General features: G+C 33.3%; 2 protein-coding genes across 2 annotated transcripts in view; one reads left to right on the top strand and one right to left on the bottom strand.

Annotated features, from left to right (window-relative positions):
- The window catches only part of LOC106783596 (serine-rich adhesin for platelets-like), a 76,615-nt gene extending 68,632 nt beyond the window's left edge, over positions 1–7,983 (bottom strand). Inside the window, exons 1-3 of the mRNA XM_014742265.1 lie at positions 6,588–7,983; positions 5,488–5,600; positions 4,742–4,799 (exon numbers count right to left, since the gene is read on the bottom strand). Of these exons, the coding sequence (XP_014597751.1) occupies positions 4,742–4,799; positions 5,488–5,600; positions 6,588–6,651 (235 nt within the window). The 5' untranslated portion in view covers positions 6,652–7,983. The remainder of the gene's footprint in view (positions 1–4,741; positions 4,800–5,487; positions 5,601–6,587) is intronic.
- Positions 7,984–11,815: 3,832 nt separating this feature from the next.
- LOC106794081 overlaps positions 11,816–22,481 on the top strand; it is a 12,530-nt gene continuing 1,864 nt past the window's right edge. Inside the window, exons 1-10 of the mRNA XM_014761501.1 lie at positions 11,816–12,356; positions 15,482–18,293; positions 18,356–19,831; positions 19,926–20,094; positions 20,182–20,383; positions 20,497–20,991; positions 21,085–21,319; positions 21,404–21,572; positions 21,735–21,849; positions 22,030–22,348. Coding sequence (XP_014616987.1) covers positions 15,515–18,293; positions 18,356–19,831; positions 19,926–20,094; positions 20,182–20,383; positions 20,497–20,991; positions 21,085–21,319; positions 21,404–21,572; positions 21,735–21,849; positions 22,030–22,348 — 5,959 coding nt within the window. The 5' untranslated portion in view covers positions 11,816–12,356; positions 15,482–15,514. The remainder of the gene's footprint in view (positions 12,357–15,481; positions 18,294–18,355; positions 19,832–19,925; positions 20,095–20,181; positions 20,384–20,496; positions 20,992–21,084; positions 21,320–21,403; positions 21,573–21,734; positions 21,850–22,029; positions 22,349–22,481) is intronic.

The raw sequence follows: 22,481 nt of genomic DNA, 5'->3' as shown, positions 1-22,481 counted from the left end.
ATAATTCTATAAAGTATTTTACGTGTAGAAAAAAAGAGTGTACTTTAATTTAATATAAGTTTCATTAAAATCTATTTACTTTTAGTATAAAAGATATTTACAAAAACTTTTCAAAGAAATAGCAAAGTTGTACAATTTATAGCATTGCAATCTCTGATATTTCTTTGAAAAGTTTTTGAGGGGGGAGGAGTATGACTGTGTGTATATGTGCCCGAGAATGTATTCTTTTCAACGTTGTTTAAATAGTAATTTGATATTTAATAGAATATCAAAGTATTATGTTGAATACTTAGGAAAAACTGTAAGAATTTTTCTGTTTCCGACTTCATCGGAATGCTTTTTGCATTGATGAGAATGCCGAGGAATTACTAGCAATGGCGTATTTCCGGCTATGACGGTAACATATATATATAACCAAGAGAGTTACGTTTATCGCGTATCAAGCAGTGACACCATTGCGTTCGTCCGCGAAATCGTTCCCGTCCGGTCGGAACAAACGAAATTCGTTGCCAGGACATTTAGGACATCGAAACAACTGGCCCCGAAAACGAAAAAAAGAAAAATCCAAATCGAAAAAATGAACGTCCAATTTTCTATATAAAATACTTCACTAATACATATATAGGAAAATGTAAATAAATACATTGGTATTAAACTACATCGATATCGAGATCATAGTGGTGGTTATTTTCAAACGCATATGTACATATATAGCAAATTCAAGGATAAAGAATGAGAATATAATATAAGGAGTAGGGGTAAAATCGTAATGGCAGCAGCAAGCAAATAAACTCGAGTTAATATAACTATCAATGAGTAGAAACACAACGATTAATACGCAAATTTAGCAACGTACTCAAGATAATTTAACACACACACACACAAAGAAGCAGGCATACATATATACGTACACGTATTACCTTAATAAAAGACGCGTTGTTGTTAACAAACATATTCCCCTTTTTGTACACTTAAAACCAAAAAAAAACACATACCACACACACACACACACACACACGACTAGAAAAGTATTCAACTATTGTCTTATAATATTATTATTATACACACATATACACACACACTGTAATACCTTTATATCCAGGCGTATCCTTTATTTGACACTCGCGTTTAAAAAATCACGTTAAATCATTTTCACTATATTACATGTATAATACACATACGCGGCACGCAAAACGCGAGTAGACTGACTTGAAAGTTTTTCAGTGCTAACCTATGACGATAGGAAACATAACGACGACGAGTGGTAAAGGAGGAGAAGGAAGAGAAGGAGGAGGAGGAGGAGAAGGAGAAAGAGGAGTAGAAGGAGGAAGAGGAGGAGGATCTACTCCTTTCTCAAACGAGTATAAAATAAGATAAATAAGAATAAGGATAATGTGTTTAGAAATTCGAGGACGAGGAACTAACGTTAATTTGGCCTTCGATAATAACTATGGGAATTCTCTTACATTTCGATGGTGTTGAGATACTCGACGTGAAACTTTAAGCCTGCGCTAAAACTTCGTGGCACCGTCGCCAAATTCTCTTTCTCTTTCTTTCTCTTTCCTTACTATAGTATTCTCTCTCCTTGTATTTTTATTCCGTTCTTTACCCCTACTACCACGTATTTACCCCTTCCAAGTACACCTATGGCTCCACTCTACTCCACGAGGAGGAGGCAGGCCTTCGTTGACGAGCCACCTGAGGCATTTACCTGGTGAACGCCGGAATCACACGAGACCTTACGGAATTGTACGATCTTCCTTCCCTTTTATATTCCTTCCTATACCTTCTTCTTATTATTCTTATTATTATTATTATTATTATTATTATTTTTATTCTTATTATTCTATCATGCTTTTCGAATTCGTAGCAGTAACAAGAGTTAGTACGATTGGTGGTTGGTTGTACTTTATGTTGTTAGTTTAAAAGTATTCTGTTATTTCGCATAAAAGAGAGAGAGAGAGAGAAAAGTCAATCCAAGTTTACCTGTCACCTGTGCATCCCGTTAAACGTGCCGTTTTATTTTACGCTTACCTCACACCGTAGTATCAAGAAAATTCTTTAATGTTTGTGTTTATCTTTTGATCATTTTCTTTTTTGTTTGGTTCGGTCGGTCAGACGGGGGAATGTTTTATTTTTGCTTTTTCAGTGTTTTTCCAATTTTTCTTTTTTTTTAATCGATATTTATTGTCTTGTTTTGTTTTTTAAAACTGTTCCATATTCAATTACGATTATTATTTCGAAAGAGATTGAACTTTTACATAGTTTATTTATTTATTAACGATTAATAAATTGTCAATTGTATTTTGTCATTTATTTTTTTTTTTTTAAATACTTTGTATTTACACGATTAAATTTCATTATTTTCATGACGTTTCATTTTGTTTTATTCGATAAAGTTATGTTCGTGATATAATTATATTACACTGCGTTCACTCTGTGTATACAGTGGAATTAAGGATTATTTATAATTATATAATAAATGAAAGAATATTGATGAGAAACTAAGATCTATCGAAAATAAATTGCAATAGGAAAAAACTAAAAATGATTAAGTTAAAGTACATTAAAATACAAAATTATTATTTTGTTTGTTTGTTAATGTTAACGCAATCGTTTGATCCTTTCATTCTGACAAAAATCTACGCGAATGTGTTGAATTTTTTTCTTTTTATTAGATAATTAAATATACATGCAATCTTATAAAATAAATTTCTAAATATTCAATTTCGAAACGATTGTATCCTTTCGACCATACTTCATTGTACTTATGTTACATTTATTTTCATTAATATACAAAACATTTAATAATAATAATAATAATCATCATCATTTTGTATAAATATATTTGATAATATAATTGAATGCAATCAATTTGAAAATACAGATAATGCATAAATTTTGACATTGCAATTATTTCGAATACATAATAGAAACAAATATTAATGATTGTTATAACAGAATGCAAGTAATTATTGCAACTGTACAGGAAACCGAATATAATCGGTACTAGAAACGAAAAAGTTAATCCGCTTACATATATAATAAGTTAAACCCACACATATATATACATATATATATATAATCTTTAATCCATTCATTGTAAATGATTTGTATTATTATAACATCATGAAAAAAGAAAAAATATTACGTATTATTTCTCGAACTTTTGTACACATCTATAAAATATACATCATGAACAAAAAAACACACACACAAAAAAAAAGAAGAAGAAAATAAATAAAAAAAAAAAAAAAAACACGTATATATTTTTATTATCTTCGTAATATTCGGTAAAGAAAACTGGCGATGAAAATATTTATCGATAACTAATATTCCGATTTGTCTATAAACGTTCGAAAAAAAAAATGAAAAAAAAAAAAGATTTTTTTTATCAAGATTCTTCTCCAACGTTTAAATCCTACATTGCACATAAAAACTTATCGAACATTTGTGAATCCAGTGTACGAATTGGATTCTCGTTTTGAAAATAATCCACGATGTAAAAATAAAGAAAATATAAGAAACACAAGATAGATAGACAGATAGATAGAAAAAGAGAAATAAAAAGAAGACTTTTCTTTGAACCTTTTTTTTAAAAGAAGAAGAAAAATGGTTTACAGGAATAACGTCAAAGAAGAAACATTTAGCACTCCTATCTTCTGGTATCTCCGGTACACGACGATCCTTTGTAAAAACGTTTGGATAGAAATAAATTTTCTACTAGTATAGGGTTAAAACAAATTTTCTTCTTATCCAAGCAAATAGTAACAACTCTCTCTATATATATATATATATATATATTACGTTATGTCCGTCGTCTTTATCGAACGGTACACCGGTTCAGAAATTTCAATGTTCTTGGAATATCTCGAAAAGTACTCGTGAACTTTTTTGAATAGATGGAACGTGTATATACTGAGGTATACGAAGAAAATGAGTGAAAGAGATGGATAGATAAGGTATATAGATAGATAGAATGATAGAAGAAGAAGAAGAGGAAACAGAAAGAGAGAGAGAGATAGAGAGATAGAGAGATAGAGTATGAGAAAATGAGAAAGATGCTGGTGAAATCTTAAAGGTGATATATTCCACGAGAACTATTGTGTTCTTCTCTCTTCGAGAAGTTATCGATTCGTCGTCGTTGCTCGCTTCTTCTTCTTCTATTCTCTCTTTCTCGGTAAAGAATCAAAGTGTGTGTGTGTAAAGAGAAAGAGAGAGAGAGAGAGAGAGCTCAGTGCTCGGCCAACTTTATTCCCTTTTTCAAGTTTCTCAACGTTCAAGATTCCTTCTCATCGTTTTACACAGTAGTATTCCGCGAAACACAAGTGAAATTTCTTCGATTATTCTTGGAATACATACAATTTTATTATATTTTATTTATTTGTTTGTTTATTTATTTAATTGGTTTTATCTTCTTCTTCTTCTTCTTCTTCTTCTCACATATTTACTTAAATTCGTTGTAAAATGGAAAACTTGTGTAATTGATTTCTTTCTTTTTTGTTTTTTTTTTTTTTTTTCTTCAATTCAAGCTCGAACTCTAATTTAACATCGTTGAATTTCTTATTTTTTGTTTTTTTTTCTTTTTTTTGTTTTACGGTAAATGCGTTTACTTACTTTGGGTATTGATTTATTTATTTTATCGTTTTAAAGGAGAATATCGGTGTAAGTGATTTTTTTTTTTTCTTTTTTTTTTCTTAGAATTATATAAATGAATCTTGTAATTAATATTATTACTCACCGATACGGCTTTCCTTTCGCCTACGTAACCGTAAAGATATCGTGCGAGATTTGATGCACTGCAAGAATTAATTAACACTTAACGTTAGAAATATTTAATTTATTTATACGTTTTTTTTTAAATCTATTGGAATTATATTTACAAAATTATTCTCGTATATATGTTACCGTTGTGTATATATTTGATATAATTCGTATTATAATATTGTGAATGAAAACTTTTATTAATTTTCTCACACAACGAGGGACAACTTATTTTAGATATTAATTTAAAATTAGAGAAATATTTCATTTTTAAAAATAAAAATATATATACATAAATAATAACGAAATTGTGATCTGGTAAAAATATAATTAAAAAAAAAAAACTATAATACTCGACGTGTTATAATACTTATCAACACGATTGGTGTTATATCCTCAATTGTTTATGTCAAATATGATATCTTTCGGAAATAAAATTGATTAACAATCGACAAATTTCAATATAATACTTAAAATATATGTTTCTCTAACCCCATGATCTGCACAATCTGCAAATTATTTTTAATTGTTTTTAAATGAAACAATTGTGGATAATTTTCTAAATAATCTTGCAAACTCGTCGATGTATTTATGCAAGAGAGTATACGTGTGTATATGAAATACGTTGATCTATAATTGCTACCGTAAACGAGGGTGGTGTACAAGATTATAAATTGTTGATTAAATATAAACCCATTGGAAAATTAATTAATAATTAATTACCTGATGTATGTACTGAATGACTTCCGCATAGGTTGCATTTTGTAGAGTACGGCCGTTAACTTGGAGAATTTCGTCGTCGAATTCCAAACCATCCGCGTTCTCTGCACGAGAACCTGTCGGATCGAGACGTATCGTAAGATAGAATGATCCCATTGATGTCTGTGTTTACGTTAGTTATAGTTATACTATTATGAATCACGCGAGATAAATCAAATCAAATCAAACAATAGAAATACAAAAATACAAGTCAGAATTAAAACGTAAAAACAATTAACATTATTGTTGATTAATACAAAAACGTACAAAAACATTACGACCTAAGCTGAACAAAAAAATAGGAGAACTATTAAAATTTAGAAAATAAATCTCTTACGATACGATCATTAATGAACGTCATTAAATAAATCGTCATTGAACTTGCGCCGATCGTCGTGTTTAAACAACGATCGAATAACCAAACGATGCGGAAATTAATTATAAAATAAAGAACGACGGTCCAAAAATAAATCCAATATTACTCTCGCTTTGTCACACGATATCTTACAATATTAAAACGCTTTAACCATTTTTATCTTCGTTTAACTCGACGATGCCATATCGAATAGATTAACAAGGTTATCTTTAACTTTGATTATTTGTACAAACGAGAGAATCCTATAAAAAAGAAAAAAAAAAGAAAAAGAAAAAATAAAGAACCCCCGTTCAAAGGACAGTCTCATTAAAACACATCCTAACATTATATTCTATATTAAAGAAAATCTGTTAGTGATATTGGTCAATGATACATACATATATATATATATATATATCCATCCACATATATTTCCGGGAAAAGCTTTGATACGACAAAATCATAATATTGGTACGATGATCCATCAACGTTTAGCCCTGATAAATATTCAAACGTTTAACGAGCAATGGATATCCCCTAACTACCCTATCAGTCCCATCCCATCCCAATCCCAATCCCCATTCCTTCCCCAATCCGTCCAGATCATCCCTTTTGCTTCACCTAGCCTCCCTACACCTACCCCTACCCCGTACCCCCATAACGCTTTTGGAAAATTATACATAAATTTGAACATGAACGTTTTGCTTACCGTACAACTTCATCTCCCCGTTCTTATTCGCCAGCATAATGATGTACCCTTCTAAATCCACCATTTTCGCTGTTGCTATCTTTCTCCTCGTGTACTATTGGACAACTTCCAGGAACAACATCCTACGTAATAAACGCCGGTTCCATACATGCACGTTAAAATCACTAACACACTTATTCACTTACGCTCTCAAAAACGAGCGTGTCATCGGCATTGGTATAGAATCACGTCACTTAAACGAATCACGTACTCACGTGTAGTTACTATGATTATTTTCACACACATTTTCTTATCGCTGATTCGATAGAATATAATTATATAAACAATCTTTCTTTAACCCGCCTAACCCACCCCTCCACTCCACCCTCCTTCCTTTTTTTGTTCTTCTCGTTTATTTGTCCTTCTATCAGGATAATTAAAAAACTTTGTGACACTCTCTTCTTTCTGGCTTCCTTATTATTAAATATAACGAACCCGAATACACACCGCGAACACTATTATTATTATTATTATTATTATTATTATTATTATATTTCTTCGATCATCTGACTGGTTGCACTGGGACACTGAAATATGATGAACTCGGATTCACAGAAGAGATGCACGAACGGTTTGAGAAGAGGGAGAGAGTGAGAATATGAGAGAAAGAGGGGTGGTGAAGGAGGAAAAGGGCTGGGGTGGTGGAATGAAAAAAAGTAGGACGATCGAGTAAGGGAAGGATCGCGCCTATATTCTCTCCTGGTGAAATTTTTGTTCGTGGGAGCGGCTTTTGACAACAAATTATCCGAGATATTTTTCACTTTTCTCACCTTTTTTCAATAATTTTTTAACACGTCTTTCGTAAAACGTGTATGCAATATACACGTACTTACATCATTGTAAATTATATATATATATGTGTGTATGTGTGTGTGTGTATAGGAAAAATTCGTGTAAGGAAACTCGGCCACGATAGGCCTTTAACTCGAACTGGTCTACATCCTTATGAGAAATATCATAATCGTTTTATAAAATATATATATATATATATATATATTTAAATAGTGCAAAAAGTCACGATAATGATCGAGAATAATTTAATTGAAGTATCACGAGAATAATAATTCTTTGATACGTTGAAATATAATAACGTAATAGTTCTCGTTGCCACTTCGGCCATCTCGTCTTCTCTCTTATACGTTGCATCTGTCAATCTGAAAAACACCATCACAAATGGTGGCAAATAAGATTTAACTTGTATCCCTTATAACTCGTCGTTTCTCGAATTAAAAGTAATTTCATGATAGTTAATAATGTAATTAAACCGTGTATATTAATCAAACTCCACATTCATGTCACATTCATGTTCATAAGATAATTATTATGATTTCATTTTTTGTTAAAAAATAAAAAAGAAAAAAAAGAAAAAGTAGATTTAATTAATTCGATCGAGAAATTCGTCTTTTTTTTTTTTTTTATATTGTTTAAATGTATAATGTTATTTTATTTTTATCATATACGAATATTATTTCTTTTACGAATGAGAAATAATTATATTACCGATACTATATAGATAGTTAAATATCATCGTCCTTTGTGTTCAAACGATTGACACATTTTGTTACTCTCAATCAAAATTACAATGATACATGTAATCAGGAAAAAAAAAATGATATAGATATATATATATAAATATATATTCTAATCGCGGCGTGTGTTTAAACAATAAATTATTCGACAACACTCTTATGTTGATGATTATTATTATTATATTCCATAATATTTTGTTTTCTTTCTTTTCCTTTTCACCGAGGCACGTACACACAAAAATAAGCTAGGACAAATAATAATAATAATAATAATAATAATCTTCTTCTTCTTCTTCTTCCGTGTTCTTCCATTTACGCTATGTCCTGCGAATACGACGTCGACGACATCGTGCGCGAAATTGTGCGCGTTATCCACGTAAACCAAGGAAGCCAGAGCTGTGCCGACACTGTTCTAGGTCTGATAGTATCCAGCTTCTCTGGTGGTGCTGCTGCTGGTGCTGCTGCTGTTGGCTGATAACGATGAGGGTGGTGGTGGTAGTGGTGGTGGTGGTGGTAGAGGGGTTGATGGTGGATGATGGTGGGGTTGATGGTGGTTGTGACGGCTACAGCGCCACCAGTGTTGTCCGTTCACGACACTGTTGGCGTCTTACCAACGAGATCCAACGCTTGGGTTAGAATTTTATGCTCTGGCAGGTTAGTTCAGCGCCACCACCTTCATTTTATTCCAACCCCCTTAAACCCTCCCCAACTCCTCATTCCAAAACTCTATGCCCATGACGTTAACCAACGATTTTGATGATGATTCTCTCTCTCTCTCTCTCTCTCTTTCGCATCTTCCCTTTTAAGACGAGTTATACCACATCAGTGAACACACTCCTAACTTAATAGGCATCCGATTCTAAACTATAGTATTATAGTTATCTTTGAATTAAATATTTTCTCATCTTTACGTCACTTTATCTAATACCATAACTCTCTCTCTTTCTCTCTCTCTCTCTCTCTCTTATTTTCCCTTTTAACACGAGTTATACCACGTCAGTGAACACACTCCTAACTTAACGGGCATCCGATTCTAAATTATAGTACTATACTTGTCTTTGAATTAAATATTTTCTCATCTCTACGTCACTTTATCTAATACCATAATTTTCTCTCTCTCGTACATGTACTTGTACTTTGAATCTTCCTTTCATTATATGGATGTAGATCATGGGAATAAGGTTATTCATCTGGAACGATGCCGATAGTACACTAAACTCGAAACGAATCAGTAGTAACCTGTTTCCATGTGTAACACCATAGACACACTTTACGTGTATATATGTACGTATCAGATTTTTTTAGGATAAAAAAAGAAAATGGTTGTAGAATGATGAAAATGATCAATCTTGTCACTAATTATTGTTACCGATGATAATAATGATGATCCGTCATCGTAATGTTGTTGACGATGATGATGATGATGCAGATGATGATGCAGATGATGATGATGATGATGATGACGTTCTTGCTGAAAATCATACATGAACGTATGTAGGTTACGCAGACGCAGGTGTTCTCTTTAACATGGAAGGAGATATCGACGGGAAGATAGAATGAGATAGAATACTCTATGTGATCAATATGGAGGATGTTACATGGAGTTAGTCACTACCCTGATTCCGCTTGCGCTTGTTTCTTGCGCGGGAATAACCTGGACCCATAGATTATTTTCATTAATTTACATCTATTCCATCATCATCATATTTCTATTATTATAACACTATCTACAATTTATTATGATATTATCTAAATAATTAGAATTAACGGGGGAAAAATTAAAGAACCCTTTGTTTATTGTTATTACTCAATTTAGAAAATTGTTCGATTTAACTAATAAAAAATGATCAATGGCTAATGGATAAGGTAAAAATAAATGGAAAAATAGTCACGTGTCTGCGTTTAATCATAACACGTAAAAACAGAAACCGTGTTAAACGTTAAACGTGACAAAGAAAGCACCACGCGCATTAGTCACCGTCATAATGCTAGTAAGAATTTCTGGAGAGAATGGTTGGGAAAAAAAGAGTGGGCGGAAAGAAAGAGGATGATGAGGCTATAGAGAAACGGTAGAATGAGGAATGATTATGATACGAACAAAAGCAATTTCTTATTTCTATCGTTTGTAATAAGGTTTTTTCTTCTTTTTTTTTGTTTTTTTTTTTTTGTTTTCAAATACTATTCTAAGAACACGATAAAACGGTATCTGGAGCAAGGTATTTTTTTTGGATATTGAAAATGTGAAAGAAAATATTACAATACGATTTAAAAATATTCAACAATAAGTTCTCAGTCATTTTCTTATATACTCAAGAAGATAATAATTTGATATATATATTTTACCATACACCCCCCCTAAATACATTTTTTAATATTGAGAATTTTGAAGTAATCCCGCGTTTTCAATGTGCAATATGGATGCGCGGTTTTGTATCATAAAGGCATGTACGTATGTAGTATAGTAAAAAAAAATGCAGGATCTTATTTTTTATTAAAAATCAAATCGATAAAACGCTGTACATATTGCATAAAGAAAAATCCAATGTTTCATACATACAAATAACGTTATTCTCGTTTTATCTTTAATGAATTTAATATTGAAACGAATGTGAAATCATAGTATTTTATATAAAAATTCATTATATCACTATAATCTCCCGATTGGTTAATACTTTTCACCAAAAGCAAATTTATTTGCCGATAATTTTACACTAGAATTTAATGGGAATATTTCTAGATAAATTCCAATGTAATACCATCGAATGATAAATTATCGATGAGAATAAACTATGCACGTACAGCGCCGTACCATGGTAAAAACGTCAACCCAAATGATTTACAATGATTTCAACATTTTTACCATAGGTACATAAATCAATGCAAGGGTTGAATTTGGCAATACATAAATCACGAATGAAAACAAATTGCATAATATTAATAACAAAAAAATCTCTATATGTTACTATAAATAAACAATCATTTAATTCGATCTATTTTAAATACATTTACGTTAGGAAAAAAAAAAAAGATAACATCCCTAAACGTTTCCGTGAGTTCATCTAACTCACAATTACATTAAAATTTGAAACGATGACCTATGTAAAAAGAAAAAAATAAAAGTTCGATACTCGTATAACATTAAACAAATGTATGTAATACATTTATTTCGATTATATAAAAAAGAATTAATCCCCATTATCAAAGCGATATCCATATTAAACAATAAGTATACAAATAAATTAAATCATCTCGAAAGAACCCATTTGAACGATTATACTACAATTATTAATATATTTCATATTAAAAAGTATTCAAACCTTTAACCTGATCTAAGTTTTCGAGTGTCCTTGTGCCCTACAAGAGACCACTGAATTTACCCCCTCAAGTATCTCTCTCTCTCTCCCTCTCTTCATTTCTTTTTATCCCCATCAGAAGGGCTAATAAAAAAGGGATAAAAGTAAAAAAAAAAAAAAGAATATGGTGGATAGGAAAAGGGGTGGATATGGGTAACGACGACGACAACGACGAGGAAGGTGAGTCGACCAACTCTGATCATAGTGTTTGATATTAGGCACGCGCGTACGACATGCGCGTAGTATCCCTGTACGCGCATGTTTCTTCTCCGCAAAACGGATCGATGCTGGAAATAGCTCAGCCCGCAGGAGAGTACGAGGTGAGTTGCCTTAGCTTTCGGTACGGGAAGCTTCCTTACTTTAACTACAACATTTTCGATAATATTCTATCGAGACTAGATAGAGTATTTTTATTTTTATCTTACTTTTTTTTTGTTCTTTCTTCCAGAAAGAAAAAGAAAAAACGAAAGAAAGAAAAAACTTCATTGGTGAAGAAGTGTCATCGTCGTCATCATAGTTAACACTAGTTTCCGGTTCGATCCTATATTTTCATTATATCCCCCCCCCCTTTTATACTACTTTTTCTTTTTTTTTTCCTATTTTTGTTGTAACCACACAACGCATATACTTATTCGTTTCATTCACATTTCGGGGTATTTCCCTTTTCGGAACCTTTTTTTGATCGAGTGTTACGAGTAAGATAATAAACGCGTTTAGTATAATTATTTGATCGTTTTAACATTCGAAATATATATTTTGTGGGAGAGTAACAAGAGGAGGAAAGTTTCATTGCGTGATGACGCGAAAAAAATGTACACCCTATCGATGTGGCTGATGAGGCGCAACTCGTAAGTATCAATAGTGTTATCTTCTATACTTATGTGTTCTTTCCGTCTATGGTATTTCTAACTATATATATATATGTTATACGAAATATTTTATAGATTTTTGATTCGATTTAGTCAACACTAGTTTTTAGGAACCATCAAACGTTCTGGAACACGAGCCTGTGGGATTGATCGCAACCTTCTCAGCAAACCGCTGACGTTCTAGGCATGCACCGTGTGTGTGTGTGTGTGTGTGTGTGTGTGTGGATGTGTCTATCACATATGCAGCATGTTTAATCGTATCAACTACCTGAAAGATTTATCACTTTTTGTCAATTATATGTTACGAACCGAAATTTATATTTTTTTTTCTCTTTTTTTTATAATGAAACTTATTTACTACAAAACATAATTAGATAAGAATTAAGTTATCTTCGTTTGCAATTATCTCGAATGAAGATTTTACAATTGATTTTATGATCATTGATTAATGCGTGTTAAAGTATCATGGGGTATGATCGACATAGCAACCATCGTCATAGAATTGATGATCGTTTTACTTTAAATCATGTTTCTTTTCTTTTTTTTTGTTCAAAGCTACCAAAATTTATTTATTTTATTTTTCTCTTCTTCTTCTTCTTATTCGTCGTGTTACATCACGCAGAACAGACATTCTTCGATCGTTCTAAATATAAAACTAAAGTCGAAATTTTTTTTTCTTTTTTTTTTTCCCTTTCCCTTTTCATTTTCTTTTATATTTCTCTTTTACTTCACTGGCCTCATTCGTATATAACTTTTCGTCAAAATTGAATCTACGTTTGAACGAATTTTTTTTTTTTTTTACCGATTAACGATGAAACCAAAAATTTGTCTCGAGTTCGACGACATTTTTCATTTATAAATCCTCGTCCATTCAGATTTCGTCATTTCTTGTATCTATACATAACACACGTATAATTGGATGATACTAAAACTAGAATTTCATGAGATTCTTTCTAGAAAATACGAGCCGTAAAAGTTCGTTGTATCGTAAGATTCATCATTTTTACAATTTTTCAATATAAAAATAATTGAAAAACAATATGATCATTAAAAATAAATCATTTGTTGTTTCACATCTGAGCACAAAGTTCCGCGCAGTTGGTAAATCAATCGAATCTACACCCCCACATTGAACTATTTTATATTCAATACCAAAGTACAGGTAAACCCTTTTTTTGAGATTTGCAGTATAACAAACGATTAAAACAATTATCAATTGTGATTATATTTCAAATTGAATATGATATATAATTAATATCATCTTCGTGAATTCGAATAATTGTGTATTCAATCGAGAAATAAGTATGAGAATAAAATCGAGGGTAAGATTTTGTGTTATGGAAGAAGAAAAGTTCGAATGATACCCGAACAAGACCCCTCAACCCCCTTCCCTCTTCTACCAGATTCAAGAGAAACGTCTTTTGTCTGTTGTGATGCAACGGATATAACTAATCGATACTTTCGCGATACGTTTTGTAACGTATCCTCGACGACACGTTTTCAATTAAATTCAATGATTATTTCGAATTTAAACGAATGACAATGATTATTGAATAATATTGGATAAAACGTTTAAAAGAAATACCCTAGTTTATAAAAGTTAACTAAAGAAAATCATTATAGAATCTCGATAAAGTTTATTCTCTTAGTGAAAATTATAAACAAATTAAAAAATAGATTTGAAATTTCGAAACTTTTTCGAAAAGAATCTCGTTTATTGTTATAAATGTGTGAGAAGAAGTATCACGATGATGCCCTTATTCTTCTTTCGTTTATCGATTCAACTTTTCAACCAAGGCACGTGTAAAGTATCCATTTATCTATGTGTATGTAGTCATCATATAAATACAGGTGTGTTAGTAAGACTAAAATGAATATAATACGGCCACCATGCGACTCAAATCTATGACCCGTAAAAGATTTTTATACCCCCACAGGAGGGTTTTTTGTTGGCACACGAAACAAATTATTACACGTAACCATTTAATTTCAAGACAATTTATAACACTTAGGGTGTTTTTATTTTCCCCCAACCCGATCATCTATGGGAACGATTACTTTTCTTCGTTTCACGAGTGTTATTAGTGGTCCGATATAATTTGAACAAAAAATAAAAACCAAATGGAATGTGGGGATTGGATTAAAGGATTTTGTCCTGTGATGATCGTATCGAAATATTGATTATTATACCCCTTTTTTCTGTCTGTTCAGCAGAATAGATTGTGAGATAGATCACGTTTTGAAGATAAACGATACGAATAGTATTTTTAAATGTCATCTAAAGAAAAAGAATATTTTTTGTTGTTAATCACAATTTTTCTCCTATCTTCAAAATTAACACGTTGTTTATATAATAATGATTATTTTTTTTTCTCTTTTATTTTCTTTTTATGAAAATAAATCGTAATTCCATCCGTTCGATAATAAAATTCTAAGTATAACGTGTACACTTGTTATTTAAATGTAAATCAATCTGGCAGCCAGGGATAATCTTATTTAAATAATGTCGACAAAAGTGTTTATGAGATTGTTATGTCTGATATTTAGGTATAAGAATTTAATTGGAATGTTAGATACATTAGTTCGTTCGTTGAAAATAATCTTTTTATTATTATTCATACTTCAACTTTTTTTTTTTCTATTTCATTAAACTATCGTCTGGTTAAATTTATCGATTTTGGAAAAAATGAATATAAACTTGTTTCCAATATGGACGACTCTCGATAACTGACCAATCATTTTCTCTAATCGTAATGATACACTTTACCAATAACTTTCAATCATCCTAAAAGTGATCAGAAATAATCGGCGAAGGAAATGCATCATTTCCTTTCGATCATTATCTACCAATTGACGATTAAATTAATATTTACGGTAAGATCATTTTGATTGTGATCAAAATAAGATGTATAACAGAATTCTAACCTATAAATATATCAAAAGTAAGATATATAAAGTGAATAATATTATTCCTAAAAAAACTAGTAATATAAATCTAACCTTAAATATAAAGAATAATTTAAATCAAATAAATTCGAGATAACGAATGTGTTTATTATTTCGTTTATTAATAAATAAGAATATATTTGATTGATTGATTGCAGAAGCCTCTCCCGGGAAACGTTAGGTCTTAGAGAATGCACAAGCTAGCTAAGGGATTGAAAAAGAAGAAAAAGTCGAAGAAAAATAAGAAGGGCGAGGAGGAAGAGTTCGACCCGGAGGAACTTGAACGTTACAGGCGTGAACGTGCGGAGCGAGCAGAGCGGGCCGAACAGAAAGCCGAGGATTCTGGTGAACCTGTAATTGCGGCCGGCAATGCTGGCTCCGACGAATGGCAAAAGTTCGAGGCTTTGACGGCTGGTGTTGATTCTTTGTTAAAAAAGACCCAAGGTGATCTAGATCGTATTAAATCAGTTTCATTTTTCCAACGTAAACCGGCCTTGGTTGAGGAAAAGAAAAAGAATAAATCAGAGGAAGAGGAACAGGACGAAGAGAAAAAAAGCAAATCCACGTCGAAGAAGTGGATTGGTTTTGACGAAGAAGGAAATCTCGTTAATAAGGAACCCGGTGAAGGTGCTACTGTAGAAGGTGAACCTAGTAAATCTAACGATAAATTGTTAGTCAGCGAAAACGGTTTCGTTGAGATACCAGACGACGAGGATGAACAAGAGGATTCGGCAGATGAAGATATATTTGACACGACATACGTCGACGTTCTTCAAAATATCGACGTACAATTAGCTTATATACCCGACAGTCCTGTTGAAGAAAATTTAGACGACGATCCGTTCGATACTACCAACGCTGAAAAGGTACTCAAAACAGTCGATAAAAAGGGCAACAAGTTGGTTAGTCTCGGTAATGCAGTTGAAATTTTATCCGGTAGAATTGATCATGTGAGTACGTGTAAATTACCTCCCAAAAGTAAAAAGAAATCTGTCGTACAGCAGGATTTATTGTTGGAAGATTTCGAGGAATTAGAAGGTGGATTTACTTCAGAAGGTATCGTTGCCGAACCGATAGAAGTTGAGAAAACACTTTTAGACGACGATTCCGATTTACCGGATATACCAATCGATTTAACTAAATTACCTACAGTTTTACCGAAACCTGTCACACCTGTGACTACCCAAGAAACCGAAATAATCACAACCGAAACTAAAGAAACGATCGATATCACCGAATTCGAATTACTCAAAGAAAAAACAATTTTGGAAGAAATTCCTGACTTGGATGATGCCGAATTTGATTTAACCGCACCCACTGACAATCCGATTCGACTCGAGGAAGCTGAGGATCCATTCGGTGAGAAAGAACCAATTGCAAAAGATTTTCAAACCGAAATTATCGAAGCTAGTTTCGAAGCGGCTACGTTCGTTGACGAGGAGGATCCTTTTGACACTACTTTCGCTGAAAATATATTACCCGGCAAAACTGAACTGAAATTTATCGAAAAAGAATTAGAAGAATTACCGATATCCACGGTTTCCATATCGTTGACTGATCCTGCTGGCTTAAACAGAGACTACGAAACAGGTTTACCCAAACTCGAGGAAAATAGTAATGTAAATAAGAAAGATTTGTTAAGTAGTTCAACGAGTGATTTGAGTTTGATCGATCCCCCCATAGCACCAGTTGAAGAACTCACATATGTTGATCCTTTCGACACATCAGCGATCAAAGAAATACCACCTGGTCAAACAGAATTGAAATTTCTTGAAAGAGAACTTCTCGGTGAACAACCTAAGACTGATAGTGTTCTCGATAACGTCAACGTCAACGTTCTTGACAACAACGACGACGACGACGACGATTTTGATCCTAGAAAAGAAACACCACCGGCAACTCCTATCGCGAAACCTCCTCTAAGGCCAAGTCCACCAGTTTTTCCTACTAAAACTGAATTTAAAGTTAACTTTGAGAAAGAAGAAGAAGAGGTAGAAGAACAGATTCCTGATAACGTATCCAATAATCGTGGGAGAAAAGCTTCTAGACCGGAAATTATTGATCTGTCAATAACAAAAAGCGTTGCTTTTGAATTACCGACTCCGTCAAATCGACCAGATCTTCTAACAACCACAGACGAAGAAAAATCGTTACCCTCAAAACCTTTAACACCGTATTATACGCAAAAATCAATTGAAAAGGGTTTACCATCCGAGGACGAAGAAACTGATCTCGATCCTTTCGATACCAGTTTCGTGACTAAAGTAACACCTGGTAAAACCGAGCTGAAATTAATCGAATCCGAATTACTGGAAGAAGAATCAAAATTATCGCACAGCTTGAGCGATCACGAATTTAATCCGAGATCGCAGAACGAAACGTCGAGAAGAAAAAGCGATTTTACCGTAACTTCATTCAGGCCTAATAATTTAGAATTTGTTCATGCAACTGTTGGCAATCCATTGAAAGAAATAATTGAAACAAAATCGGAAAAAAAGGAACTTACTAGACGCGAAAGTTTGCTCGATGCCGAAGTAAAAGTCGATGCGAAACCCCTAACTCCCAAAGTCGAATCCAAAACTATCGAAGAAGAAGAAATTTCATATGTTGACCCCTTCGATACTTCCATAGCCGTCAATATTTTACCTGGCAAGGCAGAACTGAAAGTTTTAGAAAGCGAACTGGAGCAAATAACCGAACAAATACGTCCGAATCCTATCAATTTAAGTTCGATCGTTGCTACTTCGTTGGTACCGGATGAAGAAGATTTTAATCCAAGAGCCGACGAGGTGTCTGAATCTAAAGATTTTCTATGCACGAACGATCAAGATCTAGATACGAAAGTATTAACGCCAGTTCAGTCGAAGGACAACACATTAGAAGACGATATAGATCCATTTGATACGAGCTTTGCTACAATTGGACCAGGAAAAACCGAACTGAAAATTCTCGAATCCGAGCTCATGCAATAACCTTAAAAAACGATAAAAATTACACAAACGTTAATTGATCAGTTTAAGACTGATCGATATTATCTTATCAACTTGTTTTATTTACTAATTTAATCAAGATGGATTCAAAAGGTGGAAATCCTTTCCTTATGGACGATTACACGTCCGAGTCGGACAACTCGGTTGCTGGTCAACAAGAGTTGAATCCATTCTTGGAATCCTTCACAGGTGCGGCAACAACGGAACACGGAGAAAATCCATTCTTAAATATTACAAGTGATCAATCATATCAAGCACCGGTTAACGTAGAATCAACGAATCCTTTTGCTTCATTTTGCGAAGAAAATATATTTCATTTACCTGAGGACACAAAAGAAGAGGAAGAAAAGCTTAGCGAACCAATACCACAACCTGTACAAGCGAAAAATGAAAAACCACCGCCGTCGAGACCCCCACCACCGAGGCCACAACCCCCACCACCACCACCGCCGAAAAACACAAAAGACCTTATCCTATCGGTTACAGGAGCAATGGATGCCACATCTAATCATCTTTTGGATCGATTGCAAGCTACAAGAACCCCAAGTCCAACTCTGATACATTCACCCTCGCCAACACCGGAACACAGTTTTGCCGATTTTCTAGACGTCGATGGAAATGTACCGGACTTGATACCCTATGATAATGAGGCCGCAGAACCACCAAAAAGTAGTCAAGACATTTTAGATTTATTCGATGCACCGAATACGGATACAACGTCAACGGCAACGTTCACAGTAAATACTACAAATTTGATAACTGACGTGGCGGTAACTAGTACTACTCAAGAAAATCCATTTGCTAACATAACCGATGAAGAAATTGATTCGACTGGCCCAGCGGAAGGTGCATTCAGTTCATATTATTCAGAAACTAAAACAGTCAGTACAGAAAAAAGACCATCGGTCTCATCAACAATGGCATTTCCTATTCAAGAAACGGAAAACCAATCGGTCGTTGATTTAGATTTTTCAGAACAAACATCGGTCACAACAACAACAACCCCAGCCCAAATAAATTCAGTTACGGCTACGGAATTATTTTCCACGGAATCGACCGAACAAATTTCAACAACAGTCGACACACCCTTCTTCTCGATATCCGACAGCACAAGTACTGCTGCACAATATGGGGTAACGGAAACATCAGCAGCCACGTCTTTGGCAACAACGATGACACAACAAATCAATCAACCGATATTTTCGATGACGGATACCCAACAAAATGTTTTCTCATCCGATCTCTTAGGTGATTTTAATGAACCCGCTAAAGAAGTCGGTGGATTGATTTCAACCAGTCCGTTACCAGCTGCAGAATATCCTGGAACCGATTCGTATCGATCCGATACGCAATTAGATAATTTTACTGCTACAACTAAAGCTATTGAAAGTACCGGTGATGCGTTTGATGCATTTGCATCGAAATTTGACAAAGCTGCTGAACCAGAAACGAATACTGACCCATTCTTAGATGCATTTGGTAATACTGGACCTACGGCTATGGATACGTCTAGTGACGGTACGTTATCATTACATTTTTCTTTTTCTTTACTCATAAATATTGTATCGAATTAAAATGCAAATTATAATCAAATTCCCATACGTTCGTTCAGTATGGGGAGATTCGTCAGGCGGTGGAGATACTGGAGCTACCGGTTTCGAAGAAAACGATGGTTTTGATTCGTTCTTAAGTATGACAGCACCACCACAATCGGAAACTAAAGTTAAACGAACAGATTCCGGTGACTCTGACGAACCACCTGATTTCAGTGTTTTCATAAAGTAAGTTGACACATTTGTTATAATTAATTTGATTTTTTATTTTCAAGTATACCAACTTGATTTATTATTCTTTTTTGAATTTATCAGACCGAAAGATGGTGATCAACTTACTCAATCTGAAGTTGGACCGGTACCAGTTTTAGCACCACCACCGAAAAGTCCACAAAATGCTGCTTACGCTGATTCATCGTCGCGTTTCAATCCTTTCGATAAAACAGCTGGATTTGTTCAAGAAGCTGTTGTTCCTACTGAAACAGCTCAACCTGAAATGACTAGAACAGATTCTCAGGTAAAATTTCTTTTTTTTAAATCGATAATTTGAATAAGAAAAATTTTGTTTCTCTCTCGGATGTATTATATTATATGTATACAATGTGACGAAATAAAATTTCATCGAATCAGGAGACACCACCGACTCCGTTGTTCGACGAGGATGTCAGCCAACCTTTGGAAGATTTTCCACGTGTTACGTATACCGGTGACGGTTGGGAAATGCAATTACGTCAACCAAACAAAAAGAAAATCACTGGACAACGATTTTGGAAAAAGATATTCGTTAAATTAGTTTATCAGGGTGATAATCCGGTTCTTCAATTGTTCAATGGGAAAGACGACAAAGATCCGTTCCAAGAGTTACCACTTTTGGCTTGTTATTCCGTTTCGGATATCGGTGCTCAACAATTCGACCAATATGGAAAAATATTCACGGTTAAGTTGCAATATATTTTTTACAAGGAACGACCAGGAGTAAGACCAGGCCAGGTAACCAAAGCCGAACGTTTGACGAACAAACTAAGTCAATTTGCTGCTTACGCGATTCAAGGTGATTATCAGGGTGTTAAAGAATTCGGTAGCGATTTGAAAAAATTAGGTCGTCCTGTAGAACACGCGGCACAGGTAAATAATAATCATCATAATTTTTCGATAAAAAAAAAAAAAAGAAAAAAGAACTATTACAAAAATTATATAAATTATTATTATTATCTTCAGATATCTCAATTATTCAAACTGGGATCACAAAATTACGAGGACATGAAAACATTTTCGTGCGCTATCGAGGAAGCCCTTTTCAGGTTATCGGCTCACAGGGAAAGGGCGTTAACTTATAAAATGGAAGAAGTTCAAATAACGGTGGTTGATGAATTATACGTTGAACAAAGTGCCGAGGGTTACGTTGAAAAACAAATAGCACGTGTCCGTCTTTTCTTCTTAGGTTTTTTGACCGGTATAATACACATTTTGTTTTTTTCATTTACCTGCTATCATAACTTATGATATAAGATTTAATCGACGTGTAATAATGATTAAGGTATGCCCGACGTTGAATTGGGAATAAATGATATGTGGCGTCAAGGTAAAGAAGTAGTAGGAAGACACGATATTATACCTGTTGTAACCGAAGAATGGATACGTTTAGAAAACGTCGAATTTCATTCGTGCGTACAACAAGACGAATACGAAAAATCAAGGATCATTAAGTAATTAACATATTTTCTTTTTTGTTAAATCTAAAATATATATTATTACATATGATTTTGTTTTCCTTTACGTGCACAATTAACTCAATAATTATTAAACCTTCTAAAATTTTGCGAGTATATTATTAAACGACTAATCAATATACTAATCGATATTTAAAGGTTCAAACCACCAGATGCATGTTATATCGAATTAATGAGATTTCGAGTAAGACCACCTAAAAATAGGGAATTACCGCTTCAATTAAAAGCAGTAATGTGCGTTACCGGTAACAAGGTAAAGGCTTTTTTTTATGATTAATAATGCATGCTAGGTAATTAATAATATATATATAACTCATGGGAATTATATAACAAATTTATTAATCGATTTAAATCGTTATATAAATTAATCTCTATCTCATAGTTAATTATTTTTATTCTTTTACTTATACGAACGATAATTGTTTAATCATAGGTGGAACTTAGAGCAGATATATTAGTACCAGGATTTGCATCAAGAAAACTCGGTCAAATTCCGTGCGAAGACGTGATGGTGCGTTTCCCGATACCGGAATGTTGGATCTATCTGTTTAGGGTAGAGAAACATTTTAGGTACGGTTCGGTTAAATCGGCTCACAGAAGAACCGGTAAGATCAAAGGTATCGAAAGATTTTTGGGTGCTGTCGATACGTTAGAACCTCAATTGATGGAAGTAACATCTGGACAAGCTAAATACGAGCATCAACATCGTGCTATTGTATGGAGAATGCCTAGGTTACCTAAAGAAGGACAAGGTAATATAAACAACAATTATTATTCGTTGATTTTCTTGCTATCAAATCATAAACTAATTTTATTCGTTAAAACAGATGAACTCTATAAAGATTTGATTTTCTAAAATATTTGATACACTAATTGAAATTAAGT

This window comes from Polistes canadensis, unplaced genomic scaffold (assembly GCF_001313835.1).
Source record: "Polistes canadensis isolate GaletaPanama2010 unplaced genomic scaffold, ASM131383v1 scaffold_23, whole genome shotgun sequence".
NCBI classification, from domain to species: Eukaryota; Metazoa; Arthropoda; class Insecta; order Hymenoptera; family Vespidae; genus Polistes; species Polistes canadensis.
Note: the sequence above shows the minus strand (reverse complement) of the source record. Positions and strands in the feature narration are given on the sequence as shown.